Source organism: Siphateles boraxobius, unplaced genomic scaffold (genome assembly GCF_051911475.1).
Source record: "Siphateles boraxobius isolate OS27281-9 unplaced genomic scaffold, OSU_SipBor_1 9, whole genome shotgun sequence".
Classification (NCBI taxonomy): Eukaryota; Metazoa; Chordata; class Actinopteri; order Cypriniformes; family Leuciscidae; genus Siphateles; species Siphateles boraxobius.
This window is the reverse complement of record NW_027509219.1, coordinates 28,647,411-28,665,137: the sequence shown is the minus strand read 5'-3', so window position 1 is coordinate 28,665,137 and position 17,727 is coordinate 28,647,411. Positions and strand designations below refer to the sequence as shown.

Genomic DNA, 17,727 nt, shown 5'->3' with positions numbered 1-17,727 from the left:
TTTTAATACAAGCCTGCTATTCAAACAGAAGTGCAGATGCAGCACTTTTCTGCCCTGAACTGTAATATTTTTTAGTCATTGAATTAAAATTGCTGTATAATAGAGCTGGCTGGCTGTACAAAGTAATTTTAATCTTTTCCTCAGTGAGTTCCACCAGAGCTTGAATATCCAGAGTCCTTTGTGCTCGCTCTCTTGCTGTTGCCAAGTGCTGTGCTGTCTGAAAAAAAGTGAATACAATAATGTCAAATATACAAAACCTGTCAAGTCTAGCAACATGTGCAATGTCCTGCCAGATTTCTGTCATATTTGAGCTCGATGGAGGCGTATTGTACGTTTCTCTTGTAAACTAAACTGAGAGTGACTACTATGGGCTACTGTTGTGTTTCTGTCTTTTTATATTAGTTCATGTCCTGTTTGTTCAGCAGGCGAGCGATTTCACTTTAGTTTTGTGGCTTTTCAGATGTTTAAGACCTTTAAATGGATCTCTAGGCTTCACTTGTGGGCATTGTGACAGTGTTCTGTTTCTTTTTTTAGTCGTCGGAGCGAAGGGGAGGCTATAATAGAACTGGATTCGGTGGGCCAGCGGTTAGCTCTCTATACCAGGAGGAAAAAATAAGGTAACAAGTCTTGCTTATGAATATGGTTATTTTATTGTAATTTTTTATTTGATCCAGTGATCACTCTTGCATCAGTGATGCATGATTCATTTTCCTGTTCAAGGAACTCATGGATACCAGACGCCCCGGTGCTTCTTCCAACGAGACAAATTAAGGGCTGAATTCACATGGTTTTACCTCTTAAATTAACAGTATTAGTATGCAAGCATAGGGGGTGAAGAGGCCTCAGGAAGCAGTGGAGTATAATTACTTTTTTATGATTATATCAATGATAGGAATGTAAAATGGATCCAGGCATGGATGGATAAAGAAATATATGGAAGTATCAATACAACAGGGGTTCGTTCCCCAAGTTGACGTGTCCCGGGAGAATGTGAGTCGTTCATTGGGGACGGAAAAGCAAAGAGGCAATTAACATCCCGTTCCCCCTCCTCTCCTCCCATTTGTCGCTCGCTGAGCGTCCCTTTTCGGGCGTGACCCAATCAGACCGCCATGCAGACTGCTTCAATGCGTTCCAATTTCCAAGCTCTGTGATTGAGAGCCCTCCTGCATATTCAAACCTCTCGTTAGCATTTGATTAGAGCGTCTTAATGGATTCTGCATTGCCCAATTGCCAATTCCAAAACCAGATGACCTGTGACTCCAGGACCATCTCATTATTTTATTATTTTTGCTCAAACTCACTTGAGAAACAACAGCTGCATAATCTCAAATTGCATAATCTTGTGCTTCTGCAGTGGTCGTGAATGAGGAAGCTTCATTCACTGTAGAATGCATGATAGATGAGTTGTTCTGTGACGCCTTGGAGAGAGATGAATCAGATTGATGTGGTCTGATTGATGGGAGCAGAGGTGTCAGTTTCAGAATATCGGGCTATTTTGGAGGGCAGTGTGTATGTGTCAGCTCTGCTCATCACTGATTGATGATGTTAAAGGGATAGTCCACCCAAAAAATGAAAAATCTGTCATGATTTACTCAGCCTCATGTCGTTACAAACATGTAGGACTTTCTTCTGTGGAACATAAAAGATGATATTATGAAGATTGTTGGTAACCAAACAGTTTCAGTGCCATTGTATGGACGAAAATACAATAAAAACTCAATGGGAATCAAAGTTTTCATTTTTTGGTGGACTATCCCTTTAACATTGCCTGGTGTGCAAAAAGGATTCGGGACAGATTCAGGCTGTAAACTTAAGAGTTGTTCATTATATTTTAATAACTATGTTTTAGTCTTTTAAGATTCCCCTGAATAATCTGCATTGAGGTCTGTGTGTGAAAACATGGACATAGGTCTTTTGTTTGGTCTCTCACTAGTCAGAAAACGTTGATCAAGCATTGTGGAATGACAGAGTAGCCAGTGACCTTCCCAGAATGCTCAGCGGCATCGCTGATGCCATGTCGTTTATCAGTGGGCCATTAATCAGGTGCAAGCGTGGGCTTGTGTGCGTGTGTGTACTCGGGCTTTAGGAGCACTGGCCAGCATCAGTCTGACGAATGAGCAGTTTTATTGATTAGTTGCCCCGGGAGACGGATGATGCCCACATGGCACAGACACGCTGGGTCACGGTAAGACCACAAACACTCACATATTCATCCTTATTTAAGGCCAGGTTTAGTGCACGGGTTTAGTTTAATGGGCATAAGCCATTTTCCATGTAAACAGTGGACGTTGGTGGACCATTACTTTTTTTTTTCTCTTTTTTTTAGGTACAGATTTGTTATTGAATTTGTATTATTTGATATGTTAGACAAACTATTTTATTATATAAATGTAAGATAGCAAGATCTTGTTGCTAATTTTAAACAAAGACATTTTTTGTTTACCCCATAAAATTCTGATTTGGGCCTGTCACAAAAGGTAACCTTCATGGATATAATAAAATAAAATAATACGATTATGGTTATGTCATAATTGTGACATAATCTGATGTCAAATTCATGTTACAAACTAGCTTCTTATATGCTGAATTTACAACCATGGTTCTCATTCTGACAAGATAGTTTTTTCCATAGATAGATAGATTTATTTTTTAATTTTATAAATTCTGCATATGTAACTGTAGTTTTGAAAATGATGAAATGTAGGATACACTTTTACCCAATCTAGCATGGCATTTTTTTAATTTTTTGATTACTTTAATTTATATATTTAAATAATTTATATTTAACTTTAATTTTAAAAATGACTAAATGTAGGATAAATTTATAACACTTGTCTTGTACCCATTCTAACATAGTAGTTTTTTTTTAATTAATACATTTTGTATATTTAACGTCAATTTAAAAAATCACCGAATGTAGGATAAATTTACAACCCTCTTATCCATTGTGACATATTTTTTAATTTGATAAATTTTTCCTACTTTAATAAAACAAAAAACGCTGATTTTTAAAAAAGAATTTCAGGCCCTTTTTTAACCTTATTTGTGGCTTCCACAATAAATGTTTTTGTCCTACTGTAAGTAATTCGTTGTGTTGTAGGGTGTCTTTCCATTTTTAAGCTGACGATATCCAGATCTATTTATCAATCAATAGAAATGATCCTTCAGCAATTAAACATCTATTAATGTGCCTAAACGATGTCAAATCTTGGCTAGCACAATTTTTTTTTTATCTTAAAATAACACGATTTCTTCCCTATAAAACTTTAGATATGGCTTTGTTCATGCATTTATTACTTCTCGGTTAGATTACTGCAACTCTCTATTCTGCGGTATTTTTAAATCTCAAATTGCTCGCCTCCAACTGGTCCAAAGTGCTGCTGCCAGATTTCTACAGAAAAGTCGTAAAATCGATCACATCACTCCAATTCTGAGGGCTTTTCATTGGCTGCCTATTCAGTTTTATATTTGTTCACAAAATCGTACATAACCAAGCTCCCATATATCTAGCTGAACTGCTGCATCCTTATACCCCCTCCAGAAGTCTTAAGATCAAGTGACTAGAACCTTCTTTTTGTCTCGCACTCCAGAGCTTTCTCTGTGGTTGAGCCACGGCTATGGAATAACCTGCCTTGAGATTAGATTAGACTGACACCTTCCCTGATGATTTTTAATTCTCTTAAAGATCTTTTTGAGGCATATCAAATTTAAGATGCTCTCAAAACATGCCAGACATAACATGCATCAAGTTTTTCACAAAATGAATGCATTTATTCTGTTGGTATCAGACTTTTCCCACCACTGTGTGTATATATCGAATATTTCTATTTTGTGTCAGTCTGTTGATTCTATGTATTAGAAATACTCTGACTGATTCTGTCTCAGAAATCAGTTCATTTAAAGTTGGCCAGCCTGTATTTCCTGTCTCTCTCAGGCACGGAGGTCCCGCCCGCTGCTAGTCTCATCTGCCCTGCCCTCTGTAATGAGAGTGAGGGGCGGCCATACAATAGAGCTCCAAATGCAATTAATCTGCCATCCTGCATGGGCAAGAGGGGCAGGGGTAAATCTCTTAATGAGATTTCTCCGACCAACTGTACCTCGTCCCCTATAACCCTTGTTCTTTCTCTCTCTCGATCTCTTGCTCTGCCCTGCCTGGTTCGGCCCAAATGCCACAAGGTGATTAGACAGGAAAATAATTAAAACTGCTGTGGTGAGCGCCAGCCTCTTGAGAATGCGCCACAGAGGTGGATGGACATGTGACCATGAGATGCCTGCCAGTAACATGATTTTTTTTTGCGGGATGCTGCACCTGTGCGCATCAGTTTGGCCCCGTTTAGCCTGGAATTATATTACATATATTTACAGGGTTCAGATTTTCTAGCAATAACCTTGACCCTGGTTATGTAACATTAAGAATAAGACTATTGGTTTCTTATTTCCTTACTGTGATTTAATGCTATTTCATCAGATGTTCTTTAATTCATTTCTATGACATTTCGTAAAGGGTTTTGTGTCATCATTTGGTGTCACGTGTAGCCTCTTGGAATTGCTCCGTTTATTATTGCTTGAAATTTTTTCAGGGTATTTTCTTTTTTGTTGTGTTTGACTTCAGGGAAGAGGACAAAAATATTTTCGACTACTGTCGAGAGAACAACATCGAACACATCAGCAAGGCCATCACCTCCAAGAAAGTGGACGTGAACACAAGGGACGAAGAGGTTGGCTTTTTCTTATATTTATACATTTTATAAATGTAGTAGTATTTTTTTATAGATTGATACATTTTTTAAATACTAAAAGTTAAGCATTTAACAGCATATTAGACTGAATTCTGAAGGATCATGTGACACTGAAGACTGGAGTATTGATGCTGAAAATGTAGCTTCTCCATCACAGAAATAAATTACATTTCAAAACATATTAAAACAGAAAATGGTTATTTTAATTTTTAATAATATTTCACAATAATTACTGTTTTACTGTATTTTTGATCAAATAAATGCAGCCTTGGTGAACATAAAAGACTTCTTTCAAAAACATGTATAAAAAAATTGCAAACTTTTGACCGTATAATTATTTTTATTTATTTACACGAGTAAAGTGAACCTGTTCAGTGTGTAGGGACCTTGTGAACCACAACCAGCTTTTTCACACTACTCTCTCTCTCTATCCATGTAAAGAGATCAGTCCTCGGTATTTCCCACATGGCTAAAACTCCAAAGGTCACTGGATGCACCATTCATCCTCTCATCCCATTTTTATTCATACATCACCGTGACCAACTGGCCCATTTCATTTCTTTCAGCACTGCAATTCTGAAAGTGGGGAACCAGTTGGCTCACCATCAGGTCAGCCAGATGGCAGCCTTTGTCAGTCCACCATTGTTCGCCTCGCTAGTGCAGTTCAACAGACGAACCAATAGAGGGCACTGGTGAATTGAAATCTGCTGTGTAGACTTTCAGGCCCAACCACACTGATTTACATGGGGATGTGAATTAGAGAAGAAAACTGGTGGAATATTTTAAATTCTAATATTTATTATAATCAATACGCTTTTTTGTTGTAGCTGTGGCATAGCCTATGTATGTAGTGTGCAGGTGTGTGTTTGAATCAGGCTTCCCTTCTCAATCCATTTCTTCTCATGCAATGAATGGCTTTCATGTAATTACATATATATATATATATATATATATATATATATATATATATATATATATATATATATATATATATATATATATATATATATCAAATGTAAATTTATGTCCCTGTTACACTTAATTTTCCTGGTTTTTATTTTGTATTACACTAACTAAGTAACTATGTAATGTTCTATTTAATAAATCTATTTAATAAAGTATACATTTCAACTAACACAAGTTAGTTTTTTAATGCATTTTTACATTTATTCCAAAATAATAACTAAAGTCAGAAACAATTTAAACAATACATATTATTTGTGAACTAATGTTCAGCTTTTCTTTTTAATAATCAACCTTTTTTCAGCAATATTAAAGCGTATACACTGGTCACAGACACGAAGTGTAATTTCAGCAAGCTGATTGTTCGCTAAAACCCCCCACAGTCATCATGTTTTCAGCCCATTTCAAGTTTGATTTTGACATGACATAAAGCTGTCATATCTAAGTGTCTGAGTTGTTTACTTAATTGTAATAAGTCTTCCCATTAACCCATCATTGTCTTCATTCAGGCCGCACACGAAAACAAGAGGCGGGATTTATTGCACAAACCAATCATATCCGATCATATACAATCATATCGCAATGGAGGCATTGCCTCCTCTCACGTGACTTTCCCCCCATCCATTCACAATTACCCCCACATCAAACTCACTGCACACTTTGGGGGTCTGTTAAAACTCAGTGGGCTCAGGGGAGGCAAGATCCCCACTGTAACTTTACCTGTGGGTGTCGCTGTTTTACAGTATTTACAAACAAATGACTTATACACTTTTTAATGGCACATTTTGTAATATTTGCATTGTTTTATTTTTGTAATATCGATTATCATCCAGGGAGAAACTGCCTCCCTTAGCTTGATTTTTCTGTGATCTTTCTCCAATGCTGCGCTACATGCTCAAGGTCACACCTGTGAGAAACAATGCCTTGCTTCTAGCCTGAAGCCCCAAACACTCACTCTAACTCACTACAGCATTAAGATGTGATGTACGTGGTACACACTCTGCTCTGAACATAATGCCATTTGATGTTTTCAGCAGAGGCTGTTGCCAATGGTTTAATTTGGGCTGAGATGAGCTTCATAGCTGCCATTTGACCTCCTACAGGTCGGCCCGTCTCTGCAGGGGTCAAATGCATTACCCTTAATGTACACTTGCAACTGGGTGCGGGGCAGTGGGGAAATAATCTCAGTGATGATGAGAATAGATCTGAAAAAAAGGGGAAACTTTGAGTTATTCAGGGGGGATGATAGTGGATTGTGAGCAGAGGAGTGCTGGGACCTGGGGGAAGTACCACACGCTTGACACTTCACTCCTGGAGAAATGGTAGAATGGACTGCATAACCATGGACACACGCTATTTATCAATTCCTATTATATTATAATATTAAAGACATTGGCCATTTTAAACTTATCCTGAGATATTCAGTTTATTAGTGAGATTTGTTTATTTTCAATGTGGGAAATTGATTACATTTTTTAATATCATTGTTCTAATAATATATTAAGTAATGAAAAACAATGGTATTAACATTAGAATAATATTTTCACTAGTGGTCTCAGTCTTTTGGCCCCCACTGCACAAATGTTAAACCATGATATTCTTGGAGTACCATGTATAAAACACGATGTAAAAATGGATCATTCAGTAGAACCACAGTATATTTCAAAGTACCACGATGATTTCCATCTCATACCATCACCCGACCAACACATGGTGTTTTTGTAAAATAATTTATTTCTGAATCGGGTCATGTTAAATCAAAACAACAGCATTCTAACCCATGCATTCATATCTGAAAATATAAGCATAGTGAGGAGCTTTTCAGTGTGAATTTAAATGTTTTTCTGCCGCTTTGTTATGCTATGCAATGGTGTTTCATGTTTTTTCTTTCTTATTGTAATTGCGATGTCTTAAATGACCCTGTGTGTCTACACACGCCTCCAACAGACACGAGCCCCTCCGCCTGAACAAAAGAGGGCCGGACTCATTTGTGCAAATGTCCCAAGAATTTCTTGCTTTTCTTTTCTCTCTCTGTTTGTGCCGGAGCTGCCCCATCAATTACAAGCAATTGAGCCGGCAGCTCTCCACCCTCTTTGGCAAGGACATTGTAAAGCAAGAGTTTTCCTATTCATCTGCACTGAGCCCTGTTCAATGCACCGCCCCGCAGTAGAGTCCATGGCTGTCACACTTAATCCAGAGCTCTCACACGGGACAGGAAGGTGTAATCAGTGGGATTTCTAGATCTTTGCGGTTTCTAGAGCTCTTCCGCTTAGTTGGACGGAATTGAAGAAGAGGATGTAGGTTTTTCCATGTGTTGGCTATCTTTGCTGAGACTGTCAATGCAAGGATGATTATAGCACTTTCTTTATTATTCACATCTGGTCAGAATTTCAAGAGATTAATGTCCTTGGTAAATATGCTTTAAAAACAATGTATACGCTACCATTCAAAAGTTAAGGGTCTCTAAGAAATATTATTACAATTTAAAATAACTTCTATTTGAATATATTTTAAAATGTCATTTTATTCCTGTGATGCAAAGCTGAATTTTCAGCATCATTACTCCCAGTCTTCAGTGTCAAATGATCCTTCAGAAATCAATATGCTGATTTGGTGCTTAAGAAACACTTCTTATTACTATCAATATTCAAAAGAGTAGTACTTCTTAATATTGTAGTGGAATTTCTTTTTTTGGGATTCTATGATGAATAGAAAGTTCAAAAGAACTAAAGACTTTTGTAACATTATAAATGCCTTTACTGTCACTTTTGTTCAATTTAATGCTTTCTTGCTGAATAAAAGTATTCATTTCTTTAAAGAATTTTTTAATGACCTCAAACTGGCCTCATTTTTATTATAATCATGTCTTTATAACTTGTAATGTGACTTTTTGTTTTGCCATTGCAACTTAGTTTTTTTGCAACTTTCACAATGTGACTTTTCTTAATTTAAACTTTCTCTCACAATTAACTTTTTTTTTATTTTTTACCATATCTAGAAGCGGTCCCACTTTATATTAAGTGGCTTTAAGTACTATTTACTATGTTACATAAACTAATAATTTAATACAATGGACTTATTGTTTACATACATGTTTTTACATTGTACTTATATTTTCAAAAATATCGGCATGTAATTACAGTTGTAATTAATGTATGTAATTACATTTGTAATTACACTGTTGACCCTTCCCTTAAACCTTAACCCACCCTTAAACCATACCCGTATCACACCTCAATAGCAGCAAAAGTGTTTTACAATACAACATGAACACAATAAGTACATTGTACATATTTTTTCAATGTAAGTACATTATACTTAAAGCCACTTAAAGCTGCAGTAGGGAGTTTTGAGAAAATGTTGACTTAGCCTGAAAATTTGAACAAGCACAACTTACAGGTCCAACCCCCTTGCTCTCTGCTGCGCTACAGTCCTCCCTCCACAGCTCCTCCCCCTCAGCGGAGCCTGCCGTGAACGCGCAGGCTAGTAAGCAGGACCACCGATGACGGCGGATTATAAACAGTTATGGAACATTCACTAATAGGGACGAAACATCAACAATATGCTTTACATTGACTATGGCCTGCCCATACTTTGACTACAAACTTGGTCCTCAAATCATTATGTATTTTGCAATACATGTAACTTTATAACGTTGCACTCTTTCTATAAGTTATAAATAGCTAGTAAGATAACGTTAAAGGATTAGTTCACTTTTAAAAAAAACTTTTGCTGATAATTTACTCACCCCCATGTCATCCAAGATGTCCATGTCTTTCTTTCTTCAGTCGAAAAGAAATGAAGGTTTTTGATGAAAACATTCCAGGCTTTTTCTCCATATAATGGACTTCAATAGGACACAAACGTTTCAAGGACCAAATGACAGTTTCAGTGCAGCTTCAAAGGGCTTTAAACGATACCAGACGATGAATAAGGGTCTTATCTAGCGAAACGATCGGTCATTTCAAAAATAACTCGTTCATCCAAATGAACGAATCTTTTTTCGAGTCATTTCGTTCGTTGAATGAACGAAATGACTCCGAAAAAGATTCGTTCAAAATGAACAAATCTTTTTTCGAGTCATTTCGTTCGTTGAATGAACGAAATGACTCGAAAAAAGATTCGTTCATTTGGATGAACGAGTTTGAACAGGAGAGTCACGAACGACGGTTCGCGCTGTGCAAGAGAGGGGTGATCAGCGCGTACACGAGCGTGATTGGCACTGCTAAGACATTCCTCCTGGCTCTAATTGGTTGTTTCTGACCGGGAGCGGTGTATTTCTGCAAATGGCAATAGGACCACAAGGAGGAGCCAGAGGAGCTTGATTTTTTCCACAGATTATCTGTCTCATATTCTACTGTCAGGACATAATGACAGTTTTAACAAATATTTGTTTACAAAAGTGACCTACTGGAGCTTTAATAGAAGGTGGGACCCCATAAGCTATGGTATTGTCATGGTACTGTGATAATAGCACCATGATTTTTTTTTTTTTATTCAAGCGCTGTGGATGCAGAGAATTGTTTGTCTTGGGAGGAGAGTGGGAGAAAAGAAAAATGTATGGCTATATCTCTGATGAAAATTTGACAAACAGTCCAGGGGACACCCTCAGCTCCAAAAAAAAGAAATCCTTGTGGTGTAAGGCTTCAGACTCCCTCATAAATATCAATTTTAACATGCAGCAGTGTAGATCAATATAATTTCAGCCATGGAATTCGACTTAAGGAGTTGGCTTTATCTAATTGGCCTTCACTGAAAAATGAACTCTGCAGGCTTGATAGGCACAAGGGGCTTCAGGCCTGGGGGGCGGCGCTGGTGATCAAGGGTCTACTCTCTTTTTGTCCCCAGAACCACATCAATCACTCCTAAAGAGTCTCCCGTCCCACTGCAATTTGTTTCTGGAGCGCCCAGGATCTTTCCCTCCCACAGTGCCCTTCTCTCTCGCTTGCACAGTGGCCAGAGAAGAACTCATCCTGTCAGCACGTCGTTAAATAGTTGGGTCTAAAGGCTCTGAGTTATAAATTGTTGTGCATAATTTATTTTTTTGGAGGAGAGAAATCTATTGTGAAGTTAACTTTATAGAGGTCCGCATAACAAAAGGGAATAAATGAATGTGTTGGGGTGAAGAGGGATTCATCCATCTGAAGGAGTCGACCCATAGGTTGTGTGGTCTGCAGACACGTCTATGGTTTTGGGTCGCAGAGGTCCTTCGCAAATACGGGCTGTTATTAAATATTCTACACGTCTCTTGGCTGGTGCTCATTTTTATGCTCTGAATCAAAGCCAGAAAGAGAGTTTATTAAATAACTGTATTTAAATCAGAGTAAGGGATTGAATTATGGGATCAAACTCCATAGATTGACTAAAAGACATATTATGCATTGTCTGCAGCAAAACCGAACCGAAAAATTTAAACTGTCTGCACAGATATTTTGCATTTGCATCCATCATGAATTTTTTCTTTTCTTTTATCGTAATAAATTATTTTTGTATTTCAGGGCCGAGCGCTCCTGCATTGGGCGTGTGATAGGGGCCACAAAGACCTGGTGTCTCTACTCTTGCAGAATAACGCTGATATCAATAGCCAGGTGAGTCTGTAAACACACATAAAGACATTCTGGCTGATAAAGATGACTAGATCATTTTCATGTTATAGCTGATTACCGACATGACGGCCAAAATGTATTTTGGCCATCAACAAACACAGGCTGACAAAAGGTGTTTGCACAATGGATTGCTGTGAACTGTATTTCAAGTGGGTTTATGTTCAATAAAATGGAATAAAACAAACAATATATTGACTTTTGAGACTAAGATTTAAATAATGTGAATAATTGATGGGCATGTCATGCAATTAATTTATTTAAAATCTATTTAAAAATAAATTCTTTAAAAAAAAGCCCTAATATCGACCAATGTTGGAACAAAATATGACGACAAATATATTATGTAAATTAGGGATGTGATATTAGTTTTTTTTTATTAATTGTGCATACTCATTTCCTAAACTTTTACATTTAGATAACCTTTTCCGTCATTTACATTTCCCTTTAGTTTATCTTTAAAAACACTAATAATTGCATTAAATGTCATCTTTAGCAAATCTCAAAATGAATATACATTTTTCATACATTTTTCATTTTTCACTGTACATAATGTGTATTCCTAACTTCTTGTAGCATTTAAAAGGAAAAAATAAATAAATAAAATGTAATATTTTAGTTTTTAGTGTTCAGGAGTGGCATATCAAGATGCTGATTAGACAGCATGATTATTGCACAGGTGTGCCTTAGGCTGGCCACAATAAAAGGCCACTCTAAAATGTGCAGTTTTACTGTATTGGGGGGGGCGGGGGGGTCCGAAAACCGTCAGTATCGGGTGTGACCTCCATTTGCCTTACGCAGTGCAACACATTTCCTTCACATAGAGTTGATCAGGTTGTTGATTATGGCCACGCTGTCATATACGCCGATTCAGAGCATCCCAAACATGCTCAATCGGTGACATGTCCGGCGAGTATGCTGGCCATGCAAGAACTGGGATGTTTTCAGCTTCCAGGAGTTGTGTACAGATGCAACATGGGGCTGTGCATTATCATGCTGCAAAATGCGGTGATGGTCATGGATGAATGGCATAACAATGGGCCTCAGGATCTCATCACGGTATCTCTGTGCATTCAAAATGCTATCAATAAAATGCACCTGTGTTCGTTGTCCATAACATACGCCTGCCCATACCATAAACCCACCGCCACCATGGGCCACTCGATCCACAATGTTGACATCAGCAAACCGCTCACCCACACGACGCCATGCACGCTGTCTGCCATCTGCCCTGTACAGTGAAAACCGGGATTCATCCGTGAAGAGTACACCTCTTCAAAGTGCCAGACGCCATCGCATGTGAGCATTTGCCCACTCAAGTCGGTTACGACGACGAACTGCAGTCAGGTCGAGACCCCGATGAGGACAACGAGCATACAGATGAGCTTCCCTGAGTCGGTTTCTGACAGTTTGTGCATAAATCCTTTGGTTATGCAAACCGATTGTTGCAGCAGCTGTCCGGGTGGCTGGTCTCAGACGATCTTGGAGCTGAAGATGCTGAATGTGGAGGTCCTGGGCTGGTGTGGTTACAAGCGGTCTGCGGTTGTGAGGCCGGTTGGATGTACTGCCAAATTCTCTGAAACGCCCTTGGAGACGGCTTATGGTAGACAAATGAACATTCAATTCACAGGCAATAGCTCTGGTGGACATTCCTGCAGTCAGCATGCCAATTTCACGCTCCCTCAAAACTTGCGACATCTGTGGCATTGTGCTGTGTAATAAAACTGCACATTTTAGAGTGGCCTTTTATTGTGGCCAGTAGGGCTGCAACTAACGATTATTTTAATACTCGATTAATCTGTCGATTATTTTTCAATTAATCGATGAATCGGATAAAAAATAAAATTTAAAAAAGCATTAATTTCCAAGCCTTTATTTAAAAACAGAACTGACAGTGCAAATTCACAGTGCAAAAAATCTTCAGAAAGTGCACAAACAGGTTGCTCCTTGAGCATCCCTGAGCTGTTAAAGGAATAATAAAAAAATTGACTAACAAACACATGTATGCTTTACATCTGCCAAATATATAGGCTTTTTAAAAATAAAGTGCACAAAATGTATATTTTTGTTTAAAGGGACCTGAGCTGTCAGAACAATAAATCATTTTATAAAAAATAAAGAAAAATACAAATCAGAAAACTTAACAGGATTTATTTGAACATCAGAACTTGTTCTCTACACTACACTCGGACACACTCACAAACTCTCACACTCACAGATGCACACGCTCACAAACTTGTGTTTTGTTTTGTTTTTTTGTCAAAGATGTTCTAAAAATGTTTGACATTATTTGACAAGCAAATGCACAAAAAAGACAAGTCTTTTTTGGACTTTTGCATGGATAATAGGTAATAATAATAGCAATAATAATAATTATAACAGAAGATAATATCTCTAGTGTATCCTAATATCAATTATAAATGCAATGTATATAAAATATAAATACAATATAAATAAATAAATAAAAACAATGGGTTGACCACCTCCTATGGTGTGTAATGTATTTTGCAGCTCAATCCTTTCCGAGCATATAAGTTTCTCTGAGTCATTTAGAGTAAAGATTGAAAAATTCAGTGCTGCAAATTGTGGAAAAAATATTCCCCTTGTAGTGGTGCTTGGGACAGACAAGAAAGTGTTTTCATCTTCTGTCTATCTGAATCAAATCACAGTCTGCTAATTCAGTGGTATGAATTTAATTGTTGTTTTTATTTATACTGTTGTCCATTTATCGAACTTCCATGCCTCTTATATTGTAATCATATATTACTATGTAGTATGTACCAATTTACTAATGCTCAGACAGTCTCTCTCGCACGCAGACACACACACGGTCTCTTTCGCGCTCTGTTGCTCGTGCGCAGTCTTCAGCCCCGTTCACACTACAAGCGACTTTGTCGCTGCATGTAGCCAGTGGCTGCCGATGAGGTCGCTAGTGGGCGTTCGCCCACTCCCCATTTGAAGTGAATGGTATCGTGTCGCTTGTAGTGTGAAAGGGGCTACACTCGGTCTCTTTCGCACACTGTCGCTCGCGCGCAGACACACTCGGTACCTCTCGCGCAATCTCGGACACACTCGACCTCTCTCGCGCTCGCGGAGTTCGCTTCGCTTTTGTCCAGTCCGGCACCTTATAGATCTGCTCCGCTCCGCTCTCAACTTTTTTTTATTTATACTCAAACATCTCTGCGAATTATTGACTGGCGTAATAATCGCGTGACACAACGAATCGATAATGAAATTCGTTGCCAACTATTTTAATATTCGATTTTAATCGATTTAATCGATTCGTTGTTGCAGCCCTAGTGGCCAGCCTAAGGCACACCTGTGCAATAATTATGCTGACTAATCAGCTTTATCAGCTTTAATCAGAATTAGACAGATTTGTGAACAATATTTGAGAGAAATAGGCCTTTTTTGTACAGATCTTTGCGTTCAGCTCATGAAAAATGGGGGCAAAAACAAAAGTATTGCGTTTAGAGGGGAATGGGATTGGGAAAGGTGCCCACAATGCTATCGGTTCCGACAGTATACAATTTTAATTAAGTCCATTTATCAGTTGTATATCATCAACATGAAAATAATTATAAGCTTATCAGCCAGAATTTTATTATTGGTGCATCCTTAGTGTATACACACGTACGCATTAGCTGTGTTAATGCTAGCTTTACTTCTTGAGTTACTACTGGTATTATTTGTGATTTCTTGGCATTCAGTACACTCGTTTTGAGGTAAATATGTATGAAGTCAATTTATGAGCTGAATACTGTGGACTTTTGTGTGGTTTGTATAGAAGTATATATTTTACTTTTCGATCCCAGAGCTAAAAGACCCTCATCATCACTAATCTGAGAGAACAGTGAACTGGGAATCCTCCATCCCTCCATCCCTGAGATTAGCAGCAGCTGTACTTTAATCATTTAGGGATATCGTATCGGCGTATTACGGTGGGCGTTAAGCAACACACTGTAAGCAGGTAGCTGTGTTTAAAAAAAACAATACAGGTCATAATGGCAGATTTGGCTTTGTCTTAAGCTGGCTGAATACTGCATTGGGAAATTAATACGGTGAAGTACAGTTATGCGGTCACTGGCTTGATCTGATTCTCGCTAAGACAAATCAATTGGAAGTAATCAGCCAAATTGTTTGCATTATACAACCCATATAATCAGAGCATTTGCAAATGACTCTCTCTTTTTTTTTTTTTTTGGTGGTGGTGGTGGTGGTGGTGGACCTTTATTGTGTGAGCAGAGCAAATGCTTGGCCTAGACGACAATCAAATCTCTTCTATTGTTGTTTTTTAACAGGGACACTAATGTGAAATCCCCACTAGAGCTACAATAGAGAACATAACGTCATATTATATGAAATAGACATTTTATCACTGGCTCTGTATAGCATATATAATCATATAAAGTTGTTGTGTGCGTAATAACACAAAATATGGTTACTGATTAATCAATTAAAAGAAAAAGAATATATATATATATATACGTAATCACCGGCCATTTTATTAGGTAAACCCATTCAACTGTTCGTTAACGCAAATATCTAATCATCCAATCACATGGCAGCCACTCAATGCATTTAGGCATGTGGACATGGTTAAGACGATCTACTGAAGTTCAAACGGAGCATCAGAATGGGAAAGAAAGGTGATTTAAGTGACTTTGGTTTTTGCATGGTCGTTGGTGTGTATATATATATATATTTGGATCATAGGTGCTCCCCTTACATGAAAACAGCCATGTATAGTCTACAGATGTCCTTCAAAGTTCTGTGCTGGGTTACTGCACTGACCAGCAGAAGGTGAATACTGCTGGACGACAGCAGGAGAATTACTGAGGGCAGATTTATTAAGTAGCGTTCAGGTGGCATGAGAGAAAATATGGCCGTGTTAAATCATGCTACTGCTCCTGCCAAAATTATTATCCTATGTTAATACTTTCAGGAAGTGTGATTTGATAGCAATATAAAACTTAGTAGCCACTCATTAGGTTCAAGTGTGAGCCATGACTGCGTTTGAAAAGAACACAACGAAACCACAAATCAGTTTTTGTGTATTTTCTTATTTATACTTTTTTTCAGGTACTTGTACATTGCACTGTGTTTACCAACTTACTTTGATTAAATCAAATCTAAGATCAAAGTTAACACATTATCTATGAAAAAAATTACAATAGACCTTCAGTGAATGATGGTTGGCGTTCACACATCTGTCCTGTGATCCGATTTCAGCTTAGTGTTAAATAAAGATAAAAGTGGTTTATATTTTTAATTTGTTGATTGAAAAGGGGGGAGGAGAGGGAAAAAATGCTATTATGTCTTCAATGAAAATTGTATTGAAATTAATCAGCTGATGGACGCGGTGGTCGTGGAGTGTGGTAGTTTAAATATCGTGGTGTTTCGGTGTAATCCTGGATCAAGAGAACCACAATAGGAGCAAAAAGTCCCCTTGTTCTCTCAGATTAGCTCATATGCCACCTGTCAACAGCCACCTGGACAACATCACAGCGACAATAAATATATTTAGTTCTCTCTGCATAATTGAACAGAACTGGGGCACGTGGGAGAGTTTAGGGGGACTCGTTTTCCCCTCTCTTAGAATGTAGTTCATGTGTGGCACAGTTATTTGTGTACTGGTAAAGTCTGTGTCTATGAGTTCATGCATCTGTTGTTTTCAATTGCACTGCAGACAAAGTAGAACACAGTCAAACATTAAACCCAATCTGCGTGTGTGTTTGTTATTGTGTGCTTGTGAATGCATTTAAGAGTCTATAGAGTATATGTGGTGTGATGCATCAAAAAGAATTCTCATTATAATCAAAGCTGTGAAAGCATCTGTTTTGATTTCGCCACGTCATACGTGGGTGTTTTTGCATGGTTCACTTCAGACATTCTGCTAATTATAATTAACTCTGTAACTACATATCAGCTAACTCTCATTAAACTATTAGTAGACTGTCTGCTTAATATCTACTAACTCTTTATTTTGATGCTTCCCAACAGACATTCAAATGACTATAAGTAACTTTGCAATTACATTTCAACTTATTCTAACACCAAACCTAAGTCTACTTAGTACTAATAGTCTAATGAGAGAGTTAGTTGAAAATTAGTTGCAAAGTTACTTACAGTTAGTAGAATGTCTATAATAGACCAAAAACTATTTTGTAACCAAAAACTACTGACCCTAAACTTTTGATTCTACACATGTTGTAGCAATGATAAAAAAAATAAAAATAAAATAAAAGGTTTTGCTATTCTGGGATAATACATAAAAAGTTGCATTTTTAAGCAATACAAGTTAGCACTCACAGCTGATTGGTCTGTGGACGTCTGCATTCAGAGGTGACATGCAACTTTGACGTTACCAATGTAGACAGCTTCACTCCGTTAATCCCGATCTGATGAAGGATCCAGTTTTC

The 17,727-nt window shown here is 37.7% G+C and overlaps 1 protein-coding gene across 2 annotated transcripts in view; it reads left to right on the top strand.

Moving 5' to 3' along the window:
* acbd6 (acyl-CoA binding domain containing 6) overlaps positions 1-17,727 on the top strand; it is a 39,300-nt gene that overhangs the window by 2,769 nt on the left and 18,804 nt on the right. Inside the window, exons 4-6 of one of the 2 annotated variants that reach the window (XM_077224527.1) lie at positions 535-617; positions 4,613-4,718; positions 11,201-11,290. In XM_077224527.1, the coding sequence (XP_077080642.1) occupies positions 535-617; positions 4,613-4,718; positions 11,201-11,290 (279 nt within the window). Of the gene's footprint in view, positions 1-534; positions 618-4,612; positions 4,719-10,204; positions 10,437-11,200; positions 11,291-17,727 lie in introns of those variants that run through there. The other variant, XM_077224528.1, reaches the window with a different exon arrangement.